Genomic DNA, 26,447 nt, shown 5'->3' on the forward strand with positions numbered 1-26,447 from the left:
GTAGGAGAACTGTAGCATTATCTTTCAGAGTGAATTTTTGCAGCTACAACTGAAGACATTTAATTTACAGAGATAATAATCAGTATACATGCAGCTGATGCTGACTTTAAAAAACATAAAAGTGAACTAAGAGCTACAGCGTTTCTCTATTGATGCATTTATGTTGTAATTTGAAGCTCCTATAAACTTATTATTAGTCATCTAATTGTTTCTGTGTTCATAAATAGGCCACCTTTTTTTGTTTTCTTATTGGAAACACAAGGGAACAGTTTTAGCCAAATCATTTTAGTTTAGAAAACTGTTTATCTTCTGAGTGAGGATGGGGGAAAATGGTTAACAATAAACGCAAAGCTCAATGCTGGAGAACTGTATTGTTTTATTTTTCTTAGACATTACACTGCTATAATAAAACAAAAATGAAGAAACTATTCTACACTACAAAAACTGAAATCGAAGTCAGTAAATTTTTCTTAAAATAATCACATTTTTTTCTGAATTAAGCAATGAAATAAGACAATTTACATTTAAAACAAGAAGCTTCTAATTTCAAGTGCATAATATCTAACAACCCCATTTTAAGGGTAAAAATACTAATTTCACTGGCAGATCATGGTATTTCCAACTCAAATTAAGGGTTGATACATTTGATTTAAGAAATGTTTTACTCATTTTGAGAGTTTTTTCAATGTAATCTAAAGTCTGATAACTTTAGCATTTTAAAGGTTGATCAAACCTTCTAAAACTATTTTTCTCAGCTATATAAATGAGGCCCAGGTCTCTGAGTAACTTTCAAAATAGAAAAGACGAGAACATTAATTCCAGGTACAGTAGTTGGTGCTAATCTTCGTAAGTCATAAAAGTGAGGTTTTTGCTTAACGCTGTTGCTATCTACAGATAGAACTCAAATTCATCAACAAGAACAGACAAACACAGCAGGATTTAAAGGTTTTTAGTCACCAAGCTCAGAAGTTGGTTGGTAGGACAGGAAAACTACAGCTCTCTGCAGGAGAACTAAGGCATCGTTTTTTAGTTAAAATAAGTTTGAACTGTCAGTGTGGAGGAACCTGTACTCAAACACTTCAGAAGAATGGAACTGTAATAGGCGCGGAGCAAGTTCGATAAATGACCTGACTCATTTATTGCTTGTGTTCTCTGGATGGTAAACCTTCAAATTTCCCCAGATGTGGCGTATATAAATAAAACCTTTTCTGTCTGAGGCGCCACCAGGCCTCACAGAGCACTCAGTCATTTCCCTCTTTAACCAAACTGCTGTAAATTTAACAAGATACACATAATCCTTGTAAATCAGAACCTGAACAAATGATCAATACTCAACTCTCACATCTGGATGATGGGGGAGATCTCCTCCTTATTCAAATGGAGACGTATTAATTTATCCTAAAGATTTATTGTTTTATCCCTCTCCCCTCTCCTGCCTTGCTCTGCTCTCTGTACACAGAAAGTTAAAGTTTAGAAAGCTCGCTGAGAGATACTCCTACTCGTCACAGTTCATTGCTCAGATCTGTTTGTGCTTCGCAAATCCTCCGATAGAGAGAGAGGGAGGGGGAGAGAGAGGCATCTATCACTGGAGTGCTCAGTGCGTGGGGGTCCCGTGATCTCTCCTACAATTTTAAGCACACATCTTCTCAAAGTGCCATGTACTCAAAGAGCCAACCAATTAATCTGCGAACCACTTGCAGACCGTCAGGCTCCTTTTTCGGTCCAGGCTCAGACCACCTAACGCCGTGGACTTTGGGGAAAAAAAGAAACTCTAGGACTCTGCAAAAAAAGCAGCGAAATTAAAGCTTTCAAATTTGTTTTCAATCAAAAAATTGAGAAAAAACAAACAAGGGTGTCTAAGTGTTGGAGATTAAATATTTACACATAAATCCGCCCTCTATGACTGCCATAAAGTAAGTTGGGTGTTAAGCACGACAGTTATTCCTGTTCCTTTGATGAGCCCTAAATCGTTTTTACTACACAGGAATCTATAATCGTAAGTCACCTACACTTTGTAGACGGCTCAGTCGGAGATTGCATTACACATTTACTTTCCGGGGTTAGAGGTTAAGTATGGGGGGGGGGGGGGGGGGGGGGGGGGGGGGCACACTGAAAGGACATAATAATGTCCTTTCAGTGTGTTTTTTTTTTTTTTATCGGGTGTGATCGGTTGTTTTATTTTGGTCACAACTTCAGCAAGGACACTACAAAGGCCTTTCCACATAAAACTGTCCAACTCATTAAGCCACTTCCTCTTGTAAGCAGAGGTGAAAATTTTACACAGTCGGCGTCTCAACAATCACAGACGCAAACTATTTCAATTAAAGTTTATTTTTCTTCCTTCGAAAATTATAAAAACTTATTACAAGTGATAAAACGGGAGGATTCAGGTATTCTTGCTTTTTTTTTTTATTTGTTATTCATTTATTTAATTCCATCCATCTAAACAACATGAACCATTAACCCTCAGATCTTCAAAAAGGAAGATTATTTTAAGCATTTTCTTGCTTGTTTCTGAATGATCCCAACATAAGGCGGCTATTTTTGTTTAAAAAAAAAATTTAATTTAATTAAAAAAAAACAAGGACAGGAAACTTGGCAGCAAAAATTATTTCAAATCAAATAAAAAAAATAACTTTCTATATGTTATCTTATAATAAATGAAGCAAGTCATGCAAACTACTCAGAATGCATAATGAATTTTATACATCATATGTCAAATGAATTAGCATGTCTAACTCAGCGAGAGGGACGGGGGAGCCTCTGCTAATTGGCAGCGAAGCTTCATGCATAATTATGGGCCGAGCGTCTTTGCTGTCGCACTGTGGCAGCAGCCGAATAACGAGGAGGAAAGAGAGGGAGAGACGGAGGGAGAGACAGAGAGCAGGAGATGGAGAGGGAGAGGGAGAAAAAGGAAAAACAAAGGCCAAGGAAGCTGGCCTGGAAGGGTGGGTGGTAGAAATGTGATTGTGTGTGTGCGGAGAAAGAGGAGGGGTACGAAGGGCACTGTTCTTCACAGCAGCTCATCAGGCCAGCGACAAACCCACGACTGTCCATCAACAGCCACACACACACACACACACACACACACACACACACACACACACACACACACACACACACACACACACACACACACACACACACACACACACACACACACACACACACACACACACACACACACACACACAGAGGGGAAGCTTACAGGAGAGCTGCTTCACAAACAAGGAACAGAGGAAGGCTTTGTGCTGCTTTTCCAATTTGTTGTTTGTTAAACTGCTTATTACATTCATTAAAAATTGATCTTTTTTACTTTTTTCCAGTTATTATTAAAGTGCAGCCAGCCTGTCCGCTGAGATTTACACTGCACTGCTCGTTCTTTGTAATCGTAAGTAATTGCATCTGTAACAAAAAAAAGGCACAGCACCAACATTAAATTACTTGGAAATTAACAGATAATAGCCTCTTTTTTTTAGAGCGTATTTATGCAAAGAGAAATGCTATTTTTCAACGTGCAGGGTTCTCATTTGTGTGTGCTGTGATAGAAGACATCAACCTATAAAAAAATATCAAAACGGTTAAAGTTTTGGATAATTATAGGCACTTCACAAACATATTCGTGTGGGCAGATGAGAACATAAATTTGTTTTTCCTGGCAAAGTGCAGCTCGGAGTGAGAATGAATGAAAAGGTTGTTTCAAAAAATCTGTTTTCAGTTCTAAGATCTTGTAAATTAAAAAAAAGGTTTTATCCTCCTTCATACAACAAAATGGAGATACACATATTTAAGACAGCGGATCAAAAAAGTAGCTGGTAAACAATGTATTTATTCATACTAGTGGTTATTTGGAATGAAAAATACAAATGTTGCTCTTTGAATATTTTATTTAATACTTAGAAATAAAAATAATAATAATTTGAACTTGTATGAAGTTTATCAATGTCAATGGGAAAATATAGAGTCTGATTTTATAATATTAAATTGAGTTGTTTCAAATGGCAATTAGAGACTGACAGTGTGTTACCTGAGGAGACATATGCAGACTCGGCAGCCTTGGGTGAGTCGACAGAAACCAAACCTCTGCTTGCTGTCGATGTCTGTGAGAACAAAGGTGAAGTTCTGCCCCACCTGGTTCTGGGAAACCCTGGTGATGACATAGAGGGGTCCATGCCGTAAAAACTGAACAGGTAACAGTTTATCAGAACAGGTGGGGAAAATTAGAAGCTACAAATAGATCAAATTATGCAAAACAGATATAAAACATTATGAAACTGGATCGGGGGCAGCTTGATTAGTCTACATATTCTGTGAGACTTAAAGCTCAGAATTAGATACAAATACATTTCAAATAGATTTTAAGTTTATGGTATAAAAAAAGCATTTTTCAGGTTTAAAACAAGTTAAATTCACATTTCCACCACTAGATGGCAGCAGCTAAGCTTCATTAAAGCTTTGAGTCCTCCTTACACCCTTACCTCCCTGTTAGTGTTCTCTCTGAAGAATAAATCATTGTGGATGTTGTTGTATAGACCTGCTACTTTTCAGATATAGGCCTCAGCAGATAAGATTACATGAATGTAGTCAAATGGATTATTTCCTATTTTATAAACAACAATCATTGCAGGATGACCTCATTGTGGCGACAATTTGTATCATTTTCTACATCACTGACAAGCTATCCCTCACATTGCATTAAGATTCTGCTTTTTTGCAGATCATGTCATTAACATTCCATTTCTTAAACATTTTATACCTTCGCCGTTTTGATTTCACATGGCTTTTCAACATTTTGCACCACCCATGGTTCATATTACATATCCACCAGGAAGGGCACTTTGTAACTGCTTTAACATATAAAATTTTAAAGCAACTGTGTAAATATGCCACAGCTTACTTTAAGGAAAACTGTTTATATGATTCTAATACAGCTTTATTAACTAGCAGCAGAAGGTGGCATTATGTTGGCAGATGTCTTAATATGCATACTAAATAAGAGCCAAAAATTGATATTCGAACAAACTGAACTGGGATAAAATGGGGTCAAAAGTTTTTTGATGAGAATATCTATGTATTACATTTCTTGGTACTGGATTCTAGCAATTCTTACAATCCAACAGCCAACCAGTCTGTGCTAAAGACAGCTCTGGAACAAGCTGCACTTTATGGAAACACTACATTTCCAGATACAAATTCTTCAAAAGATGTTTCATATATCCTCCAATTTTTTCCTAAGATTTAATATGATTCACCGGACAGGACAGGTGTGCAGTCCAAATAACTAGGCATGTTCTAACACCTAAAGACCCAAGAAGAAAGACAAATTCACCTAACGTCCATGTTTGTGGACTCTGGTAGGAAGTCCATGTATGAGAATATACAACCGAGTTTAACTATATGTGAGATTTTATGCTTTTATGTAAACATACTGTACTTGGAGTCAGATTGCTCTTTACTCAGCCCAATCCCATTTTCTACCTCTAAAAAGGCTCAAATCAGACCCACGTCATTGGTATATGTGTTTATGCAGCTTTAGAGTTCAGTTTTTCTCACAACTACATAATACTGAAAATGTTCAAACAAGATCTATTATTTTGTGGTATTTTTTTTTAAAGTTTTGTGTAAAATCAAGGTTTTACAGTGATTTTGGTTCCAATCTCCTGTTGGTAAATGAACCCCTATGAAATGTCAGAGGACTCTGGATCAAACCAAAATAACTCCAAGAGACTTGCAGAACAGTGCACCATGTGCACCACAGCGGACCAGCCTGAAACTACCAGGACTTTAACACTAAATGATGCTTTAGGGCTGAAATGCAGGCACCCATGGAAACTAACTGGTTTGATTCTATAGAATGGCTGGTTAATGGAGACAAAATGCTAATGGAAAGGTACAAAGAAGAATACCATCTGACCCAAAAAATAAAATATATGATACCTTTAATGTTTATTGTGAGGAAATGCCTCGACTTCCATACGCGTCAGCTTGTTATTGAATTGGCATGCATTTAGACGCATTGTAAAAAAAGACAGCATGGAATTTTTTTGAGTTTAGGAGTTGGTATGATGGTCAATACATTAAAAGGTTCGCCATTTTCTTTTCATTGTCAGACAGTAAAACATGGCCAGAAGCAACTACTTTCATAAAGTAAAAATAAAAATATTCATCATCTGGGGCAATGTTTGCTATAAACCCAAAGCAAAAAGACACTGATAATTCTAAATTTTCTTTCAGCTGTCAGAATAATACAATTACCACATTATTTTCTGTTTATTATGATATTATATACCCAAATACATCCAACGCAGCCCATGGTAAGCAGAGTTTTAGCTTTACTTTAGAAAGGCTACTTGCAATCCCTCCCATGTGGCAACGAGGACATTAAATAGTCATCATGAAGCTTCTACAGCCAGGAAATTGACAGGTGACAATATCACTAATTAATCACAATTTAGAGCTCATCATTGTCACAGTTGAGAAGCATAAACTGTACATCTCATTTGCTGTCTTTAGGTGTGAGAAGTGATCAGTTCTCAAGCTGTTTAAGGGAGTGTTCTCAGTAGAAATGAGGTGAAACCAGGAAACAGCGAAGGCGAAGAGAGGAATCATACCTTTCCACGTCAAAGGGAAAGCAGAACTTTGGTATTGTCTGAAGAACCTCCTAAAAACAGAACAGAGAATAGAACAAATGCTTTTAGAGATTTGACAAGAAAACGAACAAGATTATATATTTCGTTATGGAAATATCTTGGGCTTCCCCCAGATAGAGGTTAGGGTGAGGCTATCAAATGGCAGAACAAAATGGGGATTAATGCTAAACAGTACTGATAGCAATCTGACAACGTCTTAACATTCCCAACAGTGAAGCCTAAATGTACTTAATCCAAATGAATGGGCAATATAACCCACTTTATTTGGCAGAACAGAGTGGAAGCATTCCTTTTTTTCCAAGAATAAGGGAGGGATCCTCGATCCACAGCTTGAATAATTAACAGTTAATAAGTTCATCGATTATCAGCTGCCAAAGGGAAATAAAAGGGCTTGAGAAGAGAGGGAATGAAAAAGAAAAAGAGGGCAAGGGTGGATGGTGGGGGGTATACACAGCACCCAGGCTATGGTGGCAGATTGTAGTGACAATGGGCTAAGCAGCTCTGCGGGGTTAAGAGGTATTGGGGGGGGGATACAAGCCTTCAGGGCTTTACCTCCCAACACCACCCTTGTGGGTCTGCTTACTCTTGAAGCGAGGTAGGGGAGTTGGGGAGGGGGCGGTGGTCTTTTCCACCAGCGGCATATGGATTTAGACAGGGAGCATGAAGAGTGTGGTGCACCATATGGGTTAGCCACTCCAGAGCAGCCACACAGCAACCATGCGCAGGGTCTCTCTCTGCCTGTGGCTCCGGCTCCTCTTCTCCCTGGCTGCTAACCTGGCCCAGAAAAGCTGCCAGGTCCTTTGTGGCCGTCTGTCTTTCTGCTACCTCTTCCTCAGTTCTGGTCCAGCTCTGCCAAGCTCAAAGACTAATCCTGGGTACTCGGTGGCTCTCTGCTACGCCCTGGCTCCCTTGCCGTCTCCCTCTCTCTTTCTCTTTCGTATACTTGCCAAGCTCGGCCACTGAGCTCAGGTTTTGGTCTTTTTTGTTTTTTTATTATTGGACATATCCGAGCAGTGAGGGATGCAGTTCCTCCTCTTTCATCTCCCTGCCTCCCCCAGAGATTGATCCGGACGACAGGTTGGGTGTCTGCTGCTGCTGCTCCTGTCTACTGTCTCTAAGACCTCACTATGGGGAACAGTCACTGATCCCTACCCCCCCGCCACCCCTCCTCATCAAAACTTAAATCTGTCACCCCAGCATAACACAAACATTGTTCCAGACAGCCACCCAATAGCAGCAATAAACTATGACAGGATATGTGTGTGTGTCATGTGAATCTGTGCATTTAAATGTTATGATGCATGCGAGTCCCTGCTCGCTTCAAGGACTTTGCTTGTTCCAACCAAGGCTGGTGAGGCCTTTACATTTATGTGTGCTTGTGTGGGTGGCTGATTTTCAGTGGGCTATATGTTTTATATGAGCGCCTGTACCCAGATATGGAGCATTAGGGAGGGGCCGGAGGCGAGGCGGGCTGGATATGTGGGAAGTGGCTGTTTTTCCCTTATCTGAATCGGTGATAAAATTGAGAACTCAACAAAGATGGATAGTTGTGTGGCAGAGCAGGTCTGTTTTCTGTGTGCGTGTGTGACTAAATCCTGGCGTGTGCGGCTGTAAAACTGTCACACACATCAGAGCTGCCATCATTTTATGTGTTTGCTACTATTATTAACTACAATGCACGCACACCAACAAGTTCCAGAGAGCCCTCCCTGGCACACCGCATATGGCACACAAACCCACACACACACACACACACACACGCCCCGTGCACACGTGTGCACACAGACGATGAAACGCTCCTTTTTCCTGCAAATAAAAACACTTGAGTTGCCAGATTTGAGACGCTGTCTTGGCCCTGCCCACATCAGGTTTCTGTTTGTGAGTGACAGTCCAGGAGCAGCAGATACTCTGATCTCACGCAGCATCAGCAGGAAGTGAAGTGATGAGTTTGTATTTGCGCAAAGCGAGACTTTCAAATCAATGATATCTCCTCCCTCCATATAAGGATACTCAAGACACCATCCAACGTATAGGCTCTTTCAGACTGCCTGTCTTTAAACATTAAACAGACCGGACAGCTGTGTCTTGCAAGAACGTTTGTGAAGTTAGACAAGACCTGCTTTTTTTTTTTTCCCCGTCTCGTCATCTACTTAGTATTATAATTTAAGGTGGACATTTCACAGACTATAACAAAGGAATAGACTGACAGTCACAAACATTAAGGATTTTTAGACAACAGTTACACAAACGTTTCAGATAAAACTGGATTTGTATTCAAAGTAGTGAAATATAAAAAGAGCACAATAGTCAAGGAAACGCTGCTTATTCTTACCTACCTGTATATTTATCAAAACCTCTCTCATTGTGATCTAGACAAGGGCCAGTCAGTGTGTGGTTTATGCAAGTACAGAAGATAAACCCAATCATCCTTTTAAGCAGTTCTGATGTTTGGATTCCTTTAAAGGGATCCTAGAGAGTAAAAGAGAGATCTGGGTTTTCTCCAGATGTTGGAAGCTTAAAGTAAGAACAACATTGGGCCTCCCCTACTTGTTGCTGGTTGGACAGCTGGTTACAATTCAAAAACCATTCCAAAGACAAGTACAAATGTCCTAAAATAAGTGCATTTGTCCTTACATTGAGCAGGTAAATAAGACGATCTGTCAATAAAATTATTATTTTTGCACTTAAAAAGATACTTTAGGATAATTTAACAGTATGCACTAGAATTAAGATAATGGAGTTTTTTTTTTTCTCATTTGAAACACATGTCTTATCTGCTCAAATTAAGGGGAAAATATACGTCTTCTTTTAAGAGAATTTTACTAATGAAGGGTCCCTCACCTGTAAGTTTCAAGTTACAAAGCTGTATGGGAAGAGTTTTGGTGTGGAAGCTACAGCAGCTCCACCCATCTGTCTTAATGAGGAAATGGTTTTAAACCCCTACAAGGGCCATGGCTGTAATGCCACTGACTGCAGACTGGATAGTAGAGAGTGGGACTAAATAATCACTAGGTTCATTTTTTGAACAAATACTTAGTGTTCACTCTAAATGTTCAATTCTAAAAACCAATATCAAAATCAAATATATAGCTGCTAGATTACTAAACAAAGAAGCGAATTAGCCAATCAGACGACAGCAACTCAATGCACACTGCAAAAAAATAAGATCTAAGTACATTTTTCTAAAAATAAACAGATTTTTTTCTTAAATTCAGCGAGCAAGACACTTTGCCTAAGGAATAAGACAACTAACATTTAAAATATAAACAATGGTAGTCTCTTATTTCAAGTGCATAATATCTAATTATATTATTTTTAAAGGTATAAATAGTCAGTCCTTTGGCAAACCATTGTATGTACCTACTCAAATTAAGGGTAAATACACTTATTTTGATAAAATATTTACTAACTTTTCGATTATTTTAGCAGTTTAGAAAAGAAACTGCTAAAAAAAAAAAAAACTGACAGCATCTACGGTTCCATGGAAATGTTTCCTCTCATGACCATGGGATGAAGATAGAAGTTTACAAGTCCTGGATGACGGAGAGTCTTCATCAGTTTAATGTTTAATATTACTTGCTTAAGTTAAAAGTGATCTTCAGGAAGGAAAGGAGAAATAAGCAACCTTGGATGTAGAAGGGTCGTAGGTGCCAAACGAGCTGTTTTGGGGGTTTCATAAACAGAGGAGTTTATACAGGATGAGACTAAGAAGAGAAAATACCCAATGGTTCAGAGGTCAAAGGGTGAATTAATGAGAAATAATAGAAACAGGAGAGTCACTCAAATGAGCACACATTACGAAAGGTTGCCTGCAGAATATAGACTGTGACCAAACAACATGTCAAGCATAGAAAACAGATTAGAAAAACATAACATTATCTTTTAATCCTCGATTTCAACAGTAAAATTCAGGGTATAGATTCAGAACCAGGGTTAAATGTGGTAGCGTGTTCAAACCTTTCTAGTTCAAACCTTGATGTTGATCTTACAACTTAAATAAAATGCACCGTTATCAAACGAGGGTTGGTTGCATGAAGATGACAGTCAGCAGATCTCAATCCAACAGATGGGCCAAAGTCTGAGGAATATATTTCTGAAACAATTTTTAAATCTGTGCCATGAAAATTAAAGATGTCCTTAAAAAAGACGGTCTAACCTGGTAGTTAAAAGTGGACTCATGTTATAGAGCATTAAAATAGCTGTAGTAATGAATATCATTGAGACTCTTAAGAGTTAGTTGTTTACTCCAATTCAAAGCAATGAACCAATAATATAGGAATCTAAAAGCATAAACCTGTGGATATTAAGTGGGGTTTTAAACCGCCAAACGCTAAAAGGAGAATCTGTTTAAAAATATCCACTTTATACAAAGGAAATGGAGGGTGATGTATTTAATTAGTGATGTTATTTAAGGAATCTGGAATCTCTCACCTGCTGCCACAGACATCGTACAGTTTTATTTTCACCGGGAGGTAGAAGACTGAAACAACTGTTTTTAAAACCACCTGCAGATAACCAGCACCAGAGAGTTTTATTTTCTTGATATACCCATAAATCAACCATTTACTTGGAGCTCAACGTTGCTGCTCTTCCACCAATTCTTTCTGCTTTAACCAAAGAAAACGAGAGCATGTAATTTGAAACTCATAAATCTTCTCCTCATCCGTCAGTCAGTTCTCCGTTTCTCATTTCCAGCATCTCACCTGTGTTACTGCTAACTCTTAGGCATCTGTAAGTCTCTTCCCGTCACTAGGCCCAATACCACTGGGACATCTCAACACGGCTGGCACAAAGGGGATGTTCTGCTACTGTTCCTTACCATGGTAAACACACACTCACCCCCCTCTACTTGCCATTTTCCCAAGACAAAAGAAAAAGAGGCAGCTAATATATTTGCAGCTTTGAAAGTGGGTGGGGGGGTGAGGGAGGAATCTGCTGCTAGGCTGGGCTTGCCAGACACTGATACGTGTGTGTGTGTGTGTGTGTGTGTGTGTGTGTGTGTGTGTGTGTGTGTGTGTGTGTGTGTGTGTGTGTGTGTGTGTGTGTGTGTGTGTGTTGTTTATCTTGAGTGGAAACAGGGGTATCATTCAGTGAGACAGAATGCTCTGGGTTCCCCCAGTGGACACTTGTGCTATCACTGCAGCGCATCACTACAACAGCACTGTGCCCCCACAGGATAACAGTACAGCAGAGAAGAGCCTCAAACTTCACTGAACAAGGCAACACCATGCTTTTCTCCTCTTAAAAATAGGTCTAAACTTTAATTTTATTCTTCTTCTACCCTTATTTCCCCTATAGAACTAACTGTGTTGAGGTAGGTCCTTTAAGACACTGGCAAGAGCGCAGGGCTGAACTCAACTTTGAAGGGACACTGTTGGTCTTAAGTTTCATTGGTGTCATGTCATTGGTCCTAAGCAATATGCATGCATTTTTTTTTATGTTTGATGTGAGCATCATGGTGCATTTGGTTTGAAGAGAAAAAAGCATTTCTTGCTGCATTTATACAAATTTTATAAGCGCTACACACACTAGATGCTGTTTGTCAATGTTTGAAGCATCACTGACTATGATGAATGTGGAATTGGGACTTTTTTTTCCACTTTAAAAAAAGTTTTGCACTTGAAATTAGACAGAAAGTAAATACGTGACTATTTAACCAAATATAGTCTAAACAGCCCACTCTCATTTTTAGAAAATCTGATATGCTGATATTCTCTGCAAAAAAAAAACAAAGCAAAATAATACATTCAAGGGACTGCAAATACATTTATTTTATCTGCATGTGCACGGGAACTATAAGAGGAACTGACACTGAGCATTTAAAATACTGACTTTGATATAAAAGTTGCGAAACTGGGCTTTAGTTACTCTGTTTAGCCCATTTCATGTATTTTATTGTAACATTCTGAACACATTTCTTACATAATACATCTGAAGGGTAGATAACAGCATCAAAAACATTACATTGAAGTTGGACCTAACTTGACTTCTATAAATTGAAGCCGGTCTGTAAATATTGTAAGAATTGCACTTGTAGTAATTGTAAAGAATAGCACCTGCTATTTATACCCGAACTACCTCAAAGAGTCGTCAATAAAAGAAAACAGTAATGGCAAAGAAATAAAAGAGAAACCCTCAAATTTTCCTTTTCAGTCAGCTGTGGCTAAGAATCTGAATTTTTGATAGCTTACAGTCTTTGCTTGTCCATTTTTCCAGCAGTCTTCACAACTCCTGCCTGACACAGAGTATGTAGTTGTATAAAAGAAGAAAAGGTTTTTGTTGATAAAATGTATTATACTTGAGAATTATTTTGAGGTGCTAACATTGGTTACTTACTTTTCTCAAGTATCACAAATCAAAATCCTTCTTTACAGAACTGCAATCAGCAGGATTCACCTGTTTTAGTGTAGATCATATTTAGTTTTTTTTAATTGGGAGTAGTTTTGTAGCCTAACATTAATTGTAGTAGCCGCGGTATTCTAGTGGGAATAAAATCTAAATTTCATGTTCCAAGCACCAACGCAAACAGAAAACAGGCAATCAGGAAGAGAGAAGGTGGAACTTAAGGCAGAACAACCAGTGAGAGTGGAGTTAAACAGTGCAGCATAGTTATAGGTGGTGCTAATTTAAAGGGACAGGAAAGACCAGGCCGGCACTTAGAGCAGCAGTTACATGACATATTACTGATAATGCTGTGTGGGCTAGGCTTGGCTGATGCAACCCATAGGCTGGGCAGGATACTCTAAAATAAAATAAAAAAATCAGCCTTCATAATCTAAAATAATTCATGTTCACAGACTTATTAAAGACCAAGCTCAGAATTAGCTTTGCAGTTTCATCTTGAGTGTGAACTTCATGAGCAATGTTTGCGTGCAAACATAGAGCAAAGCGGATTGGTGTAGAGAAATGTTGCTTAAAGTAGAGAACGAAGGAATAAAGGTAATGTAAAAAAAAATGGAGGGAGAGACACAGAGATGAACTGACAAAAGTGAATGTCACAAGGAAAGGAGAGGTGGAGAATGATGGACACAGTGGTGTGAGGGGGAGGAAGAGGGGGAGGCAGCTCGGTTCATGTCCGTCTCCCTTTGCAGCGAGGACTCCTCCCTGAGGGGGCTCAAGACTTTAAGCCCCTGTCCTGATTTATATTCCCTTGGCTACAGCAGCCAGATCAATGTAGCTAGCTATCCAGGGTAGCTCAGTCTGGTTCTGCTCAGACTGGCCCCCAGAGTCAGGATGTAGTTTTATAAAAAGAAGGAAGGGAGGGAGGTGGCAAAAGATGAATCTTAAACTAGTAGATCCACAGAAAAAATGTTTAAAAAGACTTCAGATATTACCCCATTAATGCAGCTCAGGTGGATTTCCAATAGATTGTTGTTTGCTTAAAAGCTTTTTAAAGAGCTGCTTGCATTTTCTAAAACAATACGCCCTCTAACAGGGTTGACAACTTTTCACCAAACCTTTAAGTGAGATATTAAAATAGTTAATTGGATATTAAAATAGGCAACCCTTATCAGGGTAAGATTGAAAGGCTATGAGGATAGGTGCACCTATAGGTTGTAGGTTTTCAGAGGATTTAACTGAAACAAAATGTGGAATTTTTATAGCACAGTAAATGTCACTGAGTAACAAGTGATCTGCAGTTATGTGGAAAATTCTGTACACAATATACATTACTTTCTATATTCTGGTGAATTTCAGATAATTTAGGTAAAGAAGAATGGGCCCTGCTAAAATAATTGCATCTTAATTATACTGTATATTAAGAATTTCACAACTTTGCGTATTAACTATTCTCACGCCCAATGGGTTAGAGTTTACAGCCCTGCTGTAAAATACCCTACATCGCCAAATGTATACACCCATCTGCCCTCATGCACATATCACATTGAGTGACATCCCATTATTACCTCATAGGTTTGATATGATGTTGGTGCAACCTTGAATACAGCCTTAAATCTATAAAGGCCCTCATTAGTAAATATAAGTAGTGTGGGAAAGTTTGACTGTTCTTCCAGAAGGCCACATGTTAGGTCAAACACTGATGTTGGATGGCAACACCCAGGCAAGCATTCTATATTTCAGTTCATCCAACAGGTGTTATAAAAGCTTTAAGGTTGAGGTTGGGGATTCAAACTTTTTCTTTAATTCAATGAGAGGAGGTCATTGATGATTCTCAGTGGAAAAATAAAAATAAGAAATGAATTAGCACAATATAAGTCATGCCCGTATTGAGTAAAATGAAAGAAGTTGGGTACACAGCGGATGAGACAGTAGAGCAAGAAAATTAGTGCCTTAATACGACCCCTGCGCTATATAAATACAACTAATTGAATTGGTTTTTTTCATATTTACAGGGCAAATTGGGGCACACTGTTAAGTGAATAATTATCTAACAACCGTACATGGTCCTCGAGAAGACTCTAAGATTCAAGAACTTAATTTAGGTGAAGACTCTCTGGAAGAAAGTAAGGTTTCTCCACATACAGCCCACTCATCTATTGCTGTAGGGATCTTGGTGCAGTGGTTCATGCTCCTGTTGGGTAGCAAACTTCAAAAGCATAACATTTTATAAAATGTCGGTATGCAGCATTATTTTTTAACTATAAGTAAGACACACACAAAAAAAACTAAAAACAGCCCAGTTCCATAATTCAATGGAAAATTGAATAAAATATCGCAGTCTGCCAAGTTTCATTTTTCTGGTGACTGTGTAACCCAGACTCATCCATTGGACTTGCAGACAGAGAAGCAGGATTTGTTCAGATAACGTGTCTCCATGGCTCTAGTTATCCTGTAGTGGCATTATGTAAGGCTTTGCTATCAAAGGCCACTTCGGGAAGTTCTCTACACTTGACCACATGACCTCTGGGGGTCTGTAGTTAGAAACTCTGCAGAAAGTTGACGACCTCTGCACATTTCTGATTTCAACATCGCTTTAATTACACCTTTGGTGTCCTAATTGGCTAGCAAATTTTGGCCAATTTAAAGTCACTCCCAATCTTTTTCTACTTTGATACTATACCCCAAATCTTTACTAGAAAGGACATTTCACAACTGTTTTTTTTTTAACCCAGGTTTTAATTAACCCAAGGCTACTTATCATGGAACCATCCAGTTACTCTGTGAACTCCCAAAAGTAACTTAATCTTTCACAATTATTTGTAGAAGCAGTCCTTGTGACTAAGGGCTTAATTTTTTTCACAGACTAAACATAACTCTGAAACCCTACTTGATAACCAATGTGTAGATTTCACCAAAGGTATTCCCTTTAAAAAAGTTAAGTAACTTTAGTCAAAAATACATCAAGCCAGAGAATTACTGATCAAATTATTTGGGAAAACGATAAAACTGTATTTAAAAAACAAATGAACTAATTCTGTCTCAGTAGTTTACCATTTGGAGTAATCAAAGGTTATGTTAAATCTTTTGTATCTTTGATGATACCATATAGGGTTGCAAATAATCAAGGAAAAGTTACTACAGTTGCAATATTTGCACATGCAGCGTCAATACTACAAAGACCTGCTTGTCCTGCTGTTTAACTGGCCATAAAAAAGGGTTTGGTAAACTAATTGACTGTACTGCCATGCAGTTAGGTGGACTCATGTCCAGTATAGCAACTACCGTATTTTCACGACCATAAGGCGCACCGGACTAAAAGGCGCACTCTCAGTTATGTGTCCCTTTCTGAATTTAACACACACAAAAGGCGCACCGGACTATAGGGCGCGTTTTTTATATACAGGTACATGTCCTCTCAGGTGGATTTTCCCACTTAAAAACATATTAAAACTACTTTATTCCCACTGATCACAGCAAATAAAGCTGCAAGGTGTATTTATTACAAAGTATTATTCAAACCTGGGAGCTGGCCATGAGAGACACATCGCTGATGACACAGGGCTGTGATTACTCCTCTGATGCAATTTATTGACGCATAAATTAACTTAAAACATAGGCAGGATAATAATCTGGATGAGCTGACTGCAATGATTAAATTTTCAGGTGGACTTTCTCACTTAAAAAGATTTAGATTATTTAGATGAAAAAACACCTGCCGCGGCCCAGAGGCTGCTGTTGAATTAAGTTTTCAGGTAGAAAAATAGAGCGGGAGCAAAACTGAGTATGATTGTGCTTTATTCAAGTATTTATTACAGAGTATTAATCAAACCCCTCAAAGTCATCATCCTCTGTTTCTGAATTAAACAGCTGCGCTAAATCAGACATGCCAGTTTCCCCTTCTGCGCTGTCAGAGTCACTTTCCGTGCAGCGCGGCTCCTCAGAAATAATGCCTGCTTTTGCAAAAGCTTGAAGAACAGAGCCAGCAGACACGTTAGTCCAAGCATCTACAATCCATCCGCAAACTGTGGCGTAACTTGCCCGGCGCTGCCTTCCACTTATCCTGAAACTGTGGTCTCCGTCTGTCATCAATCGCTCCCCCGCCGCTCGCAGCCTTACTTTGAACGGGCGCTTTACACCGATGTTGGGCGGTTGAAGTTCCTTTGTCAGACCCCCGGGATAACGGCGAGCACAGCGTTCATTGATTCACCTTTTTTCTCACATCGGCTGTGAGATGGGCACGCAGCGATGGTGATGCGTGGAAAAAAACACCTGGTCTCCTCACATAGGCTACACCTCCCTCAGCCACGCTTTCATCATCTCCTCTTTCATCAGAGCGCTGTGTCTGTCTCGCTGTCAGCTCCCAGATCAGCTTCTCTGATTGGTTGATGCGGCGCGTCCAGCAGCAAAACTTAAAATTTTCCATCTCGAGCAGCAGCAGCGCGTTGGCGGTGCGTCAGACGATCCCGACGTGCTGCACCTGCGGCTCAAAACGCGCTGCAGGACCTTTTGCTGCGCCTATACGCGCGTCAACCATTGACTTTGCATGTAAACTCGCTGCTTCTGCTGCACCTGCTGGGTCCGGTTCACACCGATGTTGAGCGGTTGAACAGCGAGCACAGGGTTAATTTGTTTCCCCATGTTTTTCACATCAGCTGTGAGATGGGCACGCATGGAGTTACATATTAATGGTGATGAGTGGAAAAAAAACAGCTGGTCTCCTTACATTCAGCCACTCTTTCATCATCTCCTCAATGAGGTGGTCTCAAAAGTCGCAGTTACAACACACATAGGGCGCACCGCACCATAGGGCGCACCGCACATTTTGAGGGGAAAAAAAGACGTTTAAGTGCGCCTTATAGTCGTGAAAATACGGTATTTATCCACGGAGGACGCCAAGTCTAAGACTAACTATTTTTTGCACATAACAAGATCATGTTAGATGAACAAAATAAGAGCATTCCTAAAATAAATCTTGAAACTTTCCAGGACCTACATTCACTGTGATCTTGGGTCCTTATGGTATTTCCACACTTCTGGTATTTCCAGGGATGTTTTCAGGTGTTATATATTTCCCTTATAGTAAACTGACATTTTTTGCACTATAAAGTGAACCTGGCAAACTCACGCCCGTGATGCTGGAAGGCAGAGTATAAAGCAGATTAGATTTTAATCCCCCTTTTTAGCAAAAAGTAGGGTTTTCTGACACTAGATGGTCTTCCACATACTATAACCAGCAGAGATGCTGTAAATAAAGTAAAATTCAAATTAGGGAGTTACTGGTCTATCGTTTTAGCACTGCTTCTATGTATAAGTTCTATACAAGACAGGTCAATTAAACATTCAAATTAGGACAAAATAGGTTTTAAATCCCCAACTCGGTTGTTTCATTAAGTCTACATAAACAATATACATATACAAAAATTACTTAAAACACTACATTACATGGAGTCAATGAAAACTGCTTAGAGCCCTTTTTAAATCAACAAACCACTTATTAGACTGGAAGACTACTATGATCTCAGAGCAGCCAACAGCAGATTTAAACTATTCCTCATATTTATACAAATATATACAGAATTTTACCCGTGAGTGGAGACCTGTTTTGCTGGTATGTATAAAGAGTTTGGGTGTAAAGTTAAAGACTTGTTCTTATCTGTATGTTTAATAACTGCAAAGAAACTGGCTTGCAAAGGGCTATCTCATGTGTCATGCAAAGTGTGTTAAGCTAGAGTGCTTTGAAGCAAGCAGGGACTGCGGTTATCCAGCCAGCTTTGAGCAGCATAATGACATAGTCAGCAGGGCTACCATCACATCAGTGATGGAAACTACCGTGTCTAAACTCACCCTTCCTTCACCTCTTCCTCCATCATACATACATGCCCTCTCCATCACCTCCTCCCATCCTTCCCTACTCCTTCGCTCCTTCCCTCCCCCAATCTCCATCCTCCCTCACCTCCCTCCTAAACCCCCTGTCGTCTTCCTAGATCCCCCCTTCCCGCAAACCCCACCTTTTTCCTCACCCTCACCAACACCCCTCGTCCCCTCTTTCGCCCCCCCTTTCCCAATTAGTCTGTCTGTGTGCAGCTACCCAGCCGATCTCTGCCCATCCGCCGGTGCTGGTTCGCTCACCCAGCCCCTCTGGCGAACATGACAAAGAGAGATCCTCGGTATTCAAACAGACACACTACTTTCAAATGCCGAATGGCAGGGTCGACCTGGGTGCAGCTTTAAGCAAAATATTCAAATTTTCAGCCTTTCTTTTTAAAGAATTTGCATGGATATGCATTCATTTGCAACGTGTAAAGGCACAAGGACAGCTGAGCCTTAGCAGCAGAGGGAGAGAGGAAAAAATAAATAATGCAGAATAAAAATGTGTAATGGTCTGAAATCTTGCGTGTGCTAAACGTGGTGAAATAATATTAGGGAGGAAATCTGGAAAAAAAAAAAACAGAACGATGGAAGTAGATGCAAGATTCAATGCATCTAATAAAACAATAGCAACGCTTAATGTTTCTACAGGAACAAAAAATATGTCTGATATGTATTTACTGTAAACAACTATTTTAAAAAAGGATTTCCTGTTTCTGCAATGAGCTTTAAATTACACTTAACGCCAAAGGGTCATGGATGCAATAGTTCTCCCTGACACAGAGACTGAGACAGAGAAGTTCATATATACGGACTGAACCAAAAGCCCGGAAAAAAGGGTTACATAACATAAAGCCGAATATATAGTGTACTATAGAAACAAAACCATGTTGTTTCAAAGGTGCCCCAGAAAAATTTTACTCTGAAGCACCGATATTCTTTTAAAACAGCAAGGAAGAAAAAATGTGCTGCATTTTGCTGCACAGGGGTACAAGTTCTTCAGTTAAACGATAATGTAATCACATGATCATCCCCAAAAGATCAATGGATAAATGTTTCCCCAAAAAACTATAAATATGATTTAATCTTGAAAAAATGATATTTTTCTTTAGACCAAACATGAAGAGAAAACTTCTTTCTAAATATCTTTATTTTTTGTGGCCTTAGACTTAGACAAACTTTGTCATTTTGTATAATAACGAAATTTCGTTTTGTACAGCTCTGATGACATTTCCATCATTTTTCTTTTTTTTTTTTTTTTTTGACTCAGAACCGGCAGCAAACTATCAGTAGCATCTCTAAAACAGAGACACTCTTGAATCTATAACTTCTAATGGTATACAGTATATAGATAAGGCCAAAACAACAAGCACTGGAGAATTTATATGTAGCCTTTTCCAATCTCATTTAACAAATCTGTGTTATTGGAAAAGCCTGAAGGTTTTGTTTTTAGTAAAAAAACAAAAGTGTTTTAAGAGTATTCGCCCCTATAAGGATTTTGTTTTTTTGGATTTTTTTTTTATAAAACCTTAGGGGCTTTCTTTAAAAAAAATACCAAAAAAAAAAAAAAAAATACAGAAAACAGATTTCAAATGATGATTTCATTTGTTACAAGAGAAAGTTAACCAAACCAACCTTGGTTGGTAACTTATTTCCTGCAGCGAATTTGATCCTGGACCTCTCTAAATGATGCAAGTATTTCCAAGTCTGTTCCGTCTGAAGTAAGTGAGGTCAGCCGAGCTTTAACTGAGACACTAACGTCCTCTTGGGGTATTTTTGGTAGGAAGGCTGTACTTGGGAGGGTTCACCACTCTTCGGTGTTTTTGCCATTTGGCATAATGGCTTCAACTCTAATGTGCTTGAGTCCCAGAGGAACAGAAGTGGGGTCCTTTCCAGACTAAGAGAGGTCTATTTCTTTATATTTTGATGGATTTCTTTAGATGTGTTTAGGGCTACAACTAACGATTATTTTGCAAATAAATTAATCTGTCAATTAATTTTTTAATCAATTGCTTAATAATTAAATAGCCAAAGATTCCTTAAATAAGGATTTTTACAAAATTTAACCAAGTGAAACTAAATCCTTTCCCCTTGAGGAGTTCTGGATAGAGCATATTGGCAGGCGAAATTATTTTTAAAATCTTGAATGCAAAATGTTTATATATTTCTTTACAATTTTGGTATAATTACTGCTCTACGTGGGTTGCACTGTCAGCTAAAGGCATGTTTTAGAGTCTCTAAATTCCAGTCAACAATTAATAAATTACTAAATCAGATGATTTCAATAATCGATTAATCCGATTAACTGTATCAACCCTAGACGTGTTATTTCTTCACATTTTTTGAACTACTTTTTCACGTTATATTGGGTCATAGCTTGATTCTTCAGAGGGGAATTTACACAAACACAAACGTCATTCAAAAATGCAATTCAGTTTATTACCATAGCATCAATTCACAACACTTCATCTCCATGTCATCCAAATGACTACTGTATTTACTTAAGTAAGCTTTGTCTGACATTAATATTGGATCAATGATGAGATTACTCAAAGAGAAGTATATGATAGCAAAAAGAGAGCAGTTATAATTTTCATAAAATTTTCATTCTGGCTATAAACATTCTCATGTAATTTATTTTCCATCTTTATATTCAATATAGAGAACTTTCACTACTTCTGAGTCAAACACAGCGTCTCCTCAAGGACAACATCTCTTTTATATCTAATATTATTTCCTCTTTATTTATGCAGTAAAATCTAAGGGAAGCATTAGGTTTTATTATGAAGTGTGGAAAGCTTTCACAGTGAGTGACCCTAACCTTTAAGTAGAAAATGAAATCTCACATCCTCTAGGTATATTCAACATGTAAAAGAATGAAACTTTTACCTTTTCTACAACTGTCATGAACAATTCAGGAAACTATTTATTAGCCTAAATATCACAGAGGAAGGAAAACAGACGAAAAGGGAAAAAAGTGTGAAAATGTCACAAGGAACGTCTTATGTGGTGCCAGCACAGAGAAGACCTTTAAATGCAGAAGAACAGATGAAAATGAGTGACAGGGACAAAAGTATAAAGAAAAGAGGTGAAATTTAGAGCACGACTAAAAATAAAAAAAAGACCTGCAGAACGACGGGAGAGGAAGCAGAAGAACAATGGGCAAAGGCAGTGTCTCCTCTGGACGCTGCAGACCTCAGACCCTGCAGAGATTCCTTTCATTAGGCTTTAATAGTATGCTGCCGGTTTGCCATTCTGACCCGCGCTCTGTGCCGGTAATAAGAACGGCCTACAGAGCTGGACCAAAGCAACACAGCTGCTTTAGCAGTGGGAAGGTGGGATGGTGGGGTGGGGGAGGAAGGAGCACAGGAGCCGATGAGGTGCACTTTTAAAATTGACACGGGGGCATTTTCACATTCTTGCTCACTCGGTTTCTGCTGATTGGTGAGAGATGGGAGGAGGCAGTTGTGTCTTTCTGGATTATTATTAATTCCCTTTTCATGTTTTTCATCCCAAAGAGTCCTCTGTGCATCTGTGCTGAGCGAGGTTATTGTGATTAACAGCAGGCCCGTGTTATCGGAGCCTGTCTTCAGGAGGTGTTGAAGGTGGCAGATTGATCCTCAGGCCTTTTCAAACACTTGCCAAAAACCCTGACAGGTACGATATGAGTTCATGTATTCATACTGCTTGTACAAGGGGAGACACTGCAGCACAGAAAATGGCATTTTCAAATCTGTGCTTCAAGAACCTTAAGGATATCACAGAGAATAAACCAAGGACAAAACGAAGGCTGTGATTTGGCCTCCTGCTAGACCCCTCAACAGCATGTTTCCACAGGCTTCAACCTCATGTTCACCTTTAGACTGCAGAAGTCACGGAAAAATAAGAAATCATGCATTTCACTGCAGCGCTGTCATCCTGCAGTTAAAAAAGATAAGATAAATGTTTCCATGAAGAACAAAAAGACATTTAGGCTATGCAGGTCCATTTATATAAAGAGAATAAAATTTAATAGGTTACTTCTTTCACTGTTTTAATATAAAAGGTTTCACTTAAAAGCTGATAAAAATGTGCTACTTGCAGAGTGAAATATAAGAATATATCACATATTTATTTAAAGTCAAATTTAAAATTAAAACTTAAAGCTAATCAAAACAAAACACGTAGTAAGCAGTATTATCTGCTACACAACCTTAATATTTAGAAGTGCTGCATCCAAACATATTCAAGGAAAGTTTAGTGGAAGGAAATAATATGGTTTTAAGGGATGCACATCTATCTGATAGAATGACACAGAGATAAACTCAGGACATGGGCTAAACCTGTTGCATTCCTTGATACAATGCACTCCTGGACGAGGGAAATCAGAAGCGTTTTACCCAGGCTAAGAAAACTATGACCAGCCTGTTGCTTAGCTGTTGAAGGTTTTTAGATGCAATCCTGCGGCCTTAAGGAAAAGCAGCTATGCACACAGTTGAAGATGATCATTTTGGGAGCCATGTTATCTGCTGGTGTTGTTCCTCTGTGTTTTAGTCCAGTCAGAGCAGCCATGTAGCAGTGATCTAATTCCTCCGCAGGATTAGTTACCTGCTGACAAAGGAACCAAACACTGGTTCAATGACTAAGGTGACCAAGAACCTCACCTGGTCCAAACTGCTAAAAACACGATGAAACACTGTCAATGGCAAGATAATAAGTATTCAGTCTGTTATACTGTACAGTGTATGGACTTTGTCAATATTGGTGTTATATTCAATTTATGAAAGAGCAGTAGTTTGGCTTTAATTAGGAAATTTTAACCAATATTCAAAGTGACTAAGATGCACCCAATAGATTGTTATGACCCTCTAAAACCCTCACTATCCCCGTTTGACACTTGTAAGAGGACAACAAAATCCAAGTAACAAGACCCTGCTAAGGTAAAATAAATTTTTCATCCTAGTCAAGATTGGACCTGCAAATGTTGTAGGGTGAAATGGCTACTTAGAGACCAAGACTGCTTAGAGACTATACATATGGACTGTCAACAACAACAATGTGCATTATTCTAGAGCTAATACCCTGTCCTGCCGATGTCCTTTCCACACATCACAGATGGGCTAAGACAGGGCAGAGCGGGAGTAGTATGCCTCTGCTGAGAATTTCCACTGAATATATTACCATGTGATGGGGGAGATGTCTCTTTTCCTAACACACACTCCACACACATTAGTAATGTTGGGCCAAGAGAGCTGCATATGCCCCAAACATACAAGCATTGGTTTCATTAATGAAGTGCCAGCAGGAGAGGGAGAGATATAGAGATGGCAAATGTGTGTGTTTGTGTGTGTGTAGCATGCAGCAAAAAAAAAAAAAAAAAAAAAAGGGGGGGGGTGCTTTCCTTTCTTAAGCTTTCAACTCCCAATGGGCTAAGCCCGACTGTATGAACCCTGATCTGGGCCTGCCTCCAACACATGGCGTCACAAACTCGTGCAAACACACGAACGTACTAACACACAATACGAACAAATACACAGCAGCTCAGCAGGAGAGCCGTAGCCCAACACGGGGCTGCTAAACATTTGGCTGCGGACGTCTCATTGACAGATGTACGTGGAATATCGCAAAGAGGGTCAGGTCATTGCTGCTTCCTACTTTCTTTTAATGCCCCGATTTCCAACACCCCATTCTGTCCCCCATTCTCTGCCTGAGATGAGAGTCTTGGGGTTGTGCCATATCTGGTGCAGTTCTGAGAAAATGCTTCCTAATTAAACCACAATATCCTCTGCACACAAAAAAAAAGCTATATCAACAGGAGCAGCCTGTGGTCAGTTTGGCATCTCATAACTAAAGATTACTTTTCTACATGAAACAATCAACTTGAAACCAAATAGAGTACACCACCCACAAGCAACCCCCAACCCCATAGCAACTGCAAATTCAAAATCCCCACATAATCAGACTGAGAACAATCCTTTGACCTTACCCAAACAGCGCCCCTGTTCCCTTTTTTACAGTGTCTGTTTCCTTTATTTGGCATTAAAAAAAAAGAAACTACCTTAGAGACATAAAAGCTTACAAACTGAACTGTCAATGATTCACCTATTCGGCTACATATCAACATAAACAAGGCAGTAGGCAAAACTAGAAAAGGAAAGAACATTAAGGTTGAATGTCTGAGGATTGAAGAAACTGCATGTCCAGTTGGGTTTTCATGCAGTTGTGTAGCTTGTATCTGATATGGTGGGAGAGACTGGACAGACGGATTCCTGCCTGAAAGGTGAAACAGTGGCCAACATAACTATGTGCTGAAACAAAGGTATCTGGCTTATCATTTCTGAAATTGTAAATACTAAATATGACTGTCAAAGCAGAAGAGCTGCTGCTCACATAGACCATTCTGGATATGCCATTTCGCACAACTGAGAACAAGGACTTATGTTACAATTCGCAACAGTGCAGCAAAATCAGCCAAAGCGAACAAGAAAGAACAAATGAGTAATGTGGGTGCCATGCCAAATGTTTCCCCGGTCCATGTCAGCTCCCACACCTGTCGTTCTGCCCCCTCTCAGCTGCCATAGATGTCAAGCTCACCAACAGAGGGCTAGTACTTTTTTTCTTTTATTAAAATCACTTACTGTATGATTGTCAGCACCAACAAAATGGCAAAACAGATTGATTTTTCGATAATGCCCAGCTATAGCCAAACCAATGGTGGTCTGAGGCCCACAGCTTAAGAAACTTTGGTTCCAGCCTACCTATAGATGCTCATGTACACTTTAACTATCCATCTTCTGATGGAAAATTCCAGCAATACCCTACACCGAATAACAAAATCAAGTCATCTCAAACTGCTTTCTTTACTTCTTTGACTGATAGAGTTTATTGTACAGGCCATTTGGAAAAAGATTCCAAATGACAATGAATAAATCCTGCATATCTTTAATCATTTTGAGATTTAATAAATAATTAAAAGAAATAAAAATCTTTAAATCTTAATGCCATCTAGTGAGGCAGGTAAAATGCCTGTTAAATGCTTAAATAAGCACAGATTCAAACCAAACTTGGGAATACTGACTGATATCAAGGGATAAATAACTGGGTAAAATGTGGTTAGGATTGTTAAACATTTTAAAAAAACAAAAATTTCCTTTGAACACAAACTTTTGAAAAAGCAGAGTGACGGATTGTTAAGAAGAGCTATGTTTTGTTTACCGCCAAACACGTAGCAATTAAAGGAATCTATTCTAAAAATCCTACTGTATCTCTTTTGGGCATATGGCTGATTTTTTTTTTTGGTCGACTTCCTGTGGGGTGGAAGGCTCCAAGAGATTTTTTTGTTAGGGCTGATGAGATACAAATGTGTAAAAATTTTCATAATTCTTTGACTAAACATGGCTTGGGGCTGATGGTTTGAATTTCTTTAATTCTAGGGGGTGCTGCTGTGGAATTAAGCTCTTCCCACAAAATATTGCTCTGCATTCCTGTTTGGAGTTATATTAGGGTCATCTCTTGTGATTTTGGTGCAGATCTGAATACTAATGAGAAAATGAGAGCCAATCGTATTTTCAAATGCCTCACTTCATCATGCTGCCACAGAAACATTGT

General features: G+C 39.0%; 1 protein-coding gene across 2 annotated transcripts in view; it reads right to left on the reverse strand.

The window, feature by feature from the left end:
* The window catches only part of dennd1b (DENN/MADD domain containing 1B), a 162,730-nt gene that overhangs the window by 90,755 nt on the left and 45,528 nt on the right, over positions 1-26,447 (reverse strand). For both annotated transcript variants that reach the window (XM_038286374.1, XM_038286379.1), the window contains exons 4-5: positions 6,612-6,661; positions 4,028-4,147 (exon numbers count right to left, since the gene is read on the reverse strand). In XM_038286374.1, coding sequence (XP_038142302.1) covers positions 4,028-4,147; positions 6,612-6,661 — 170 coding nt within the window. The remainder of the gene's footprint in view (positions 1-4,027; positions 4,148-6,611; positions 6,662-26,447) is intronic.

Source organism: Cyprinodon tularosa, unplaced genomic scaffold (genome assembly GCF_016077235.1).
Source record: "Cyprinodon tularosa strain WSP-4 unplaced genomic scaffold, ASM1607723v1 ctg106, whole genome shotgun sequence".
NCBI classification, from domain to species: Eukaryota; Metazoa; Chordata; class Actinopteri; order Cyprinodontiformes; family Cyprinodontidae; genus Cyprinodon; species Cyprinodon tularosa.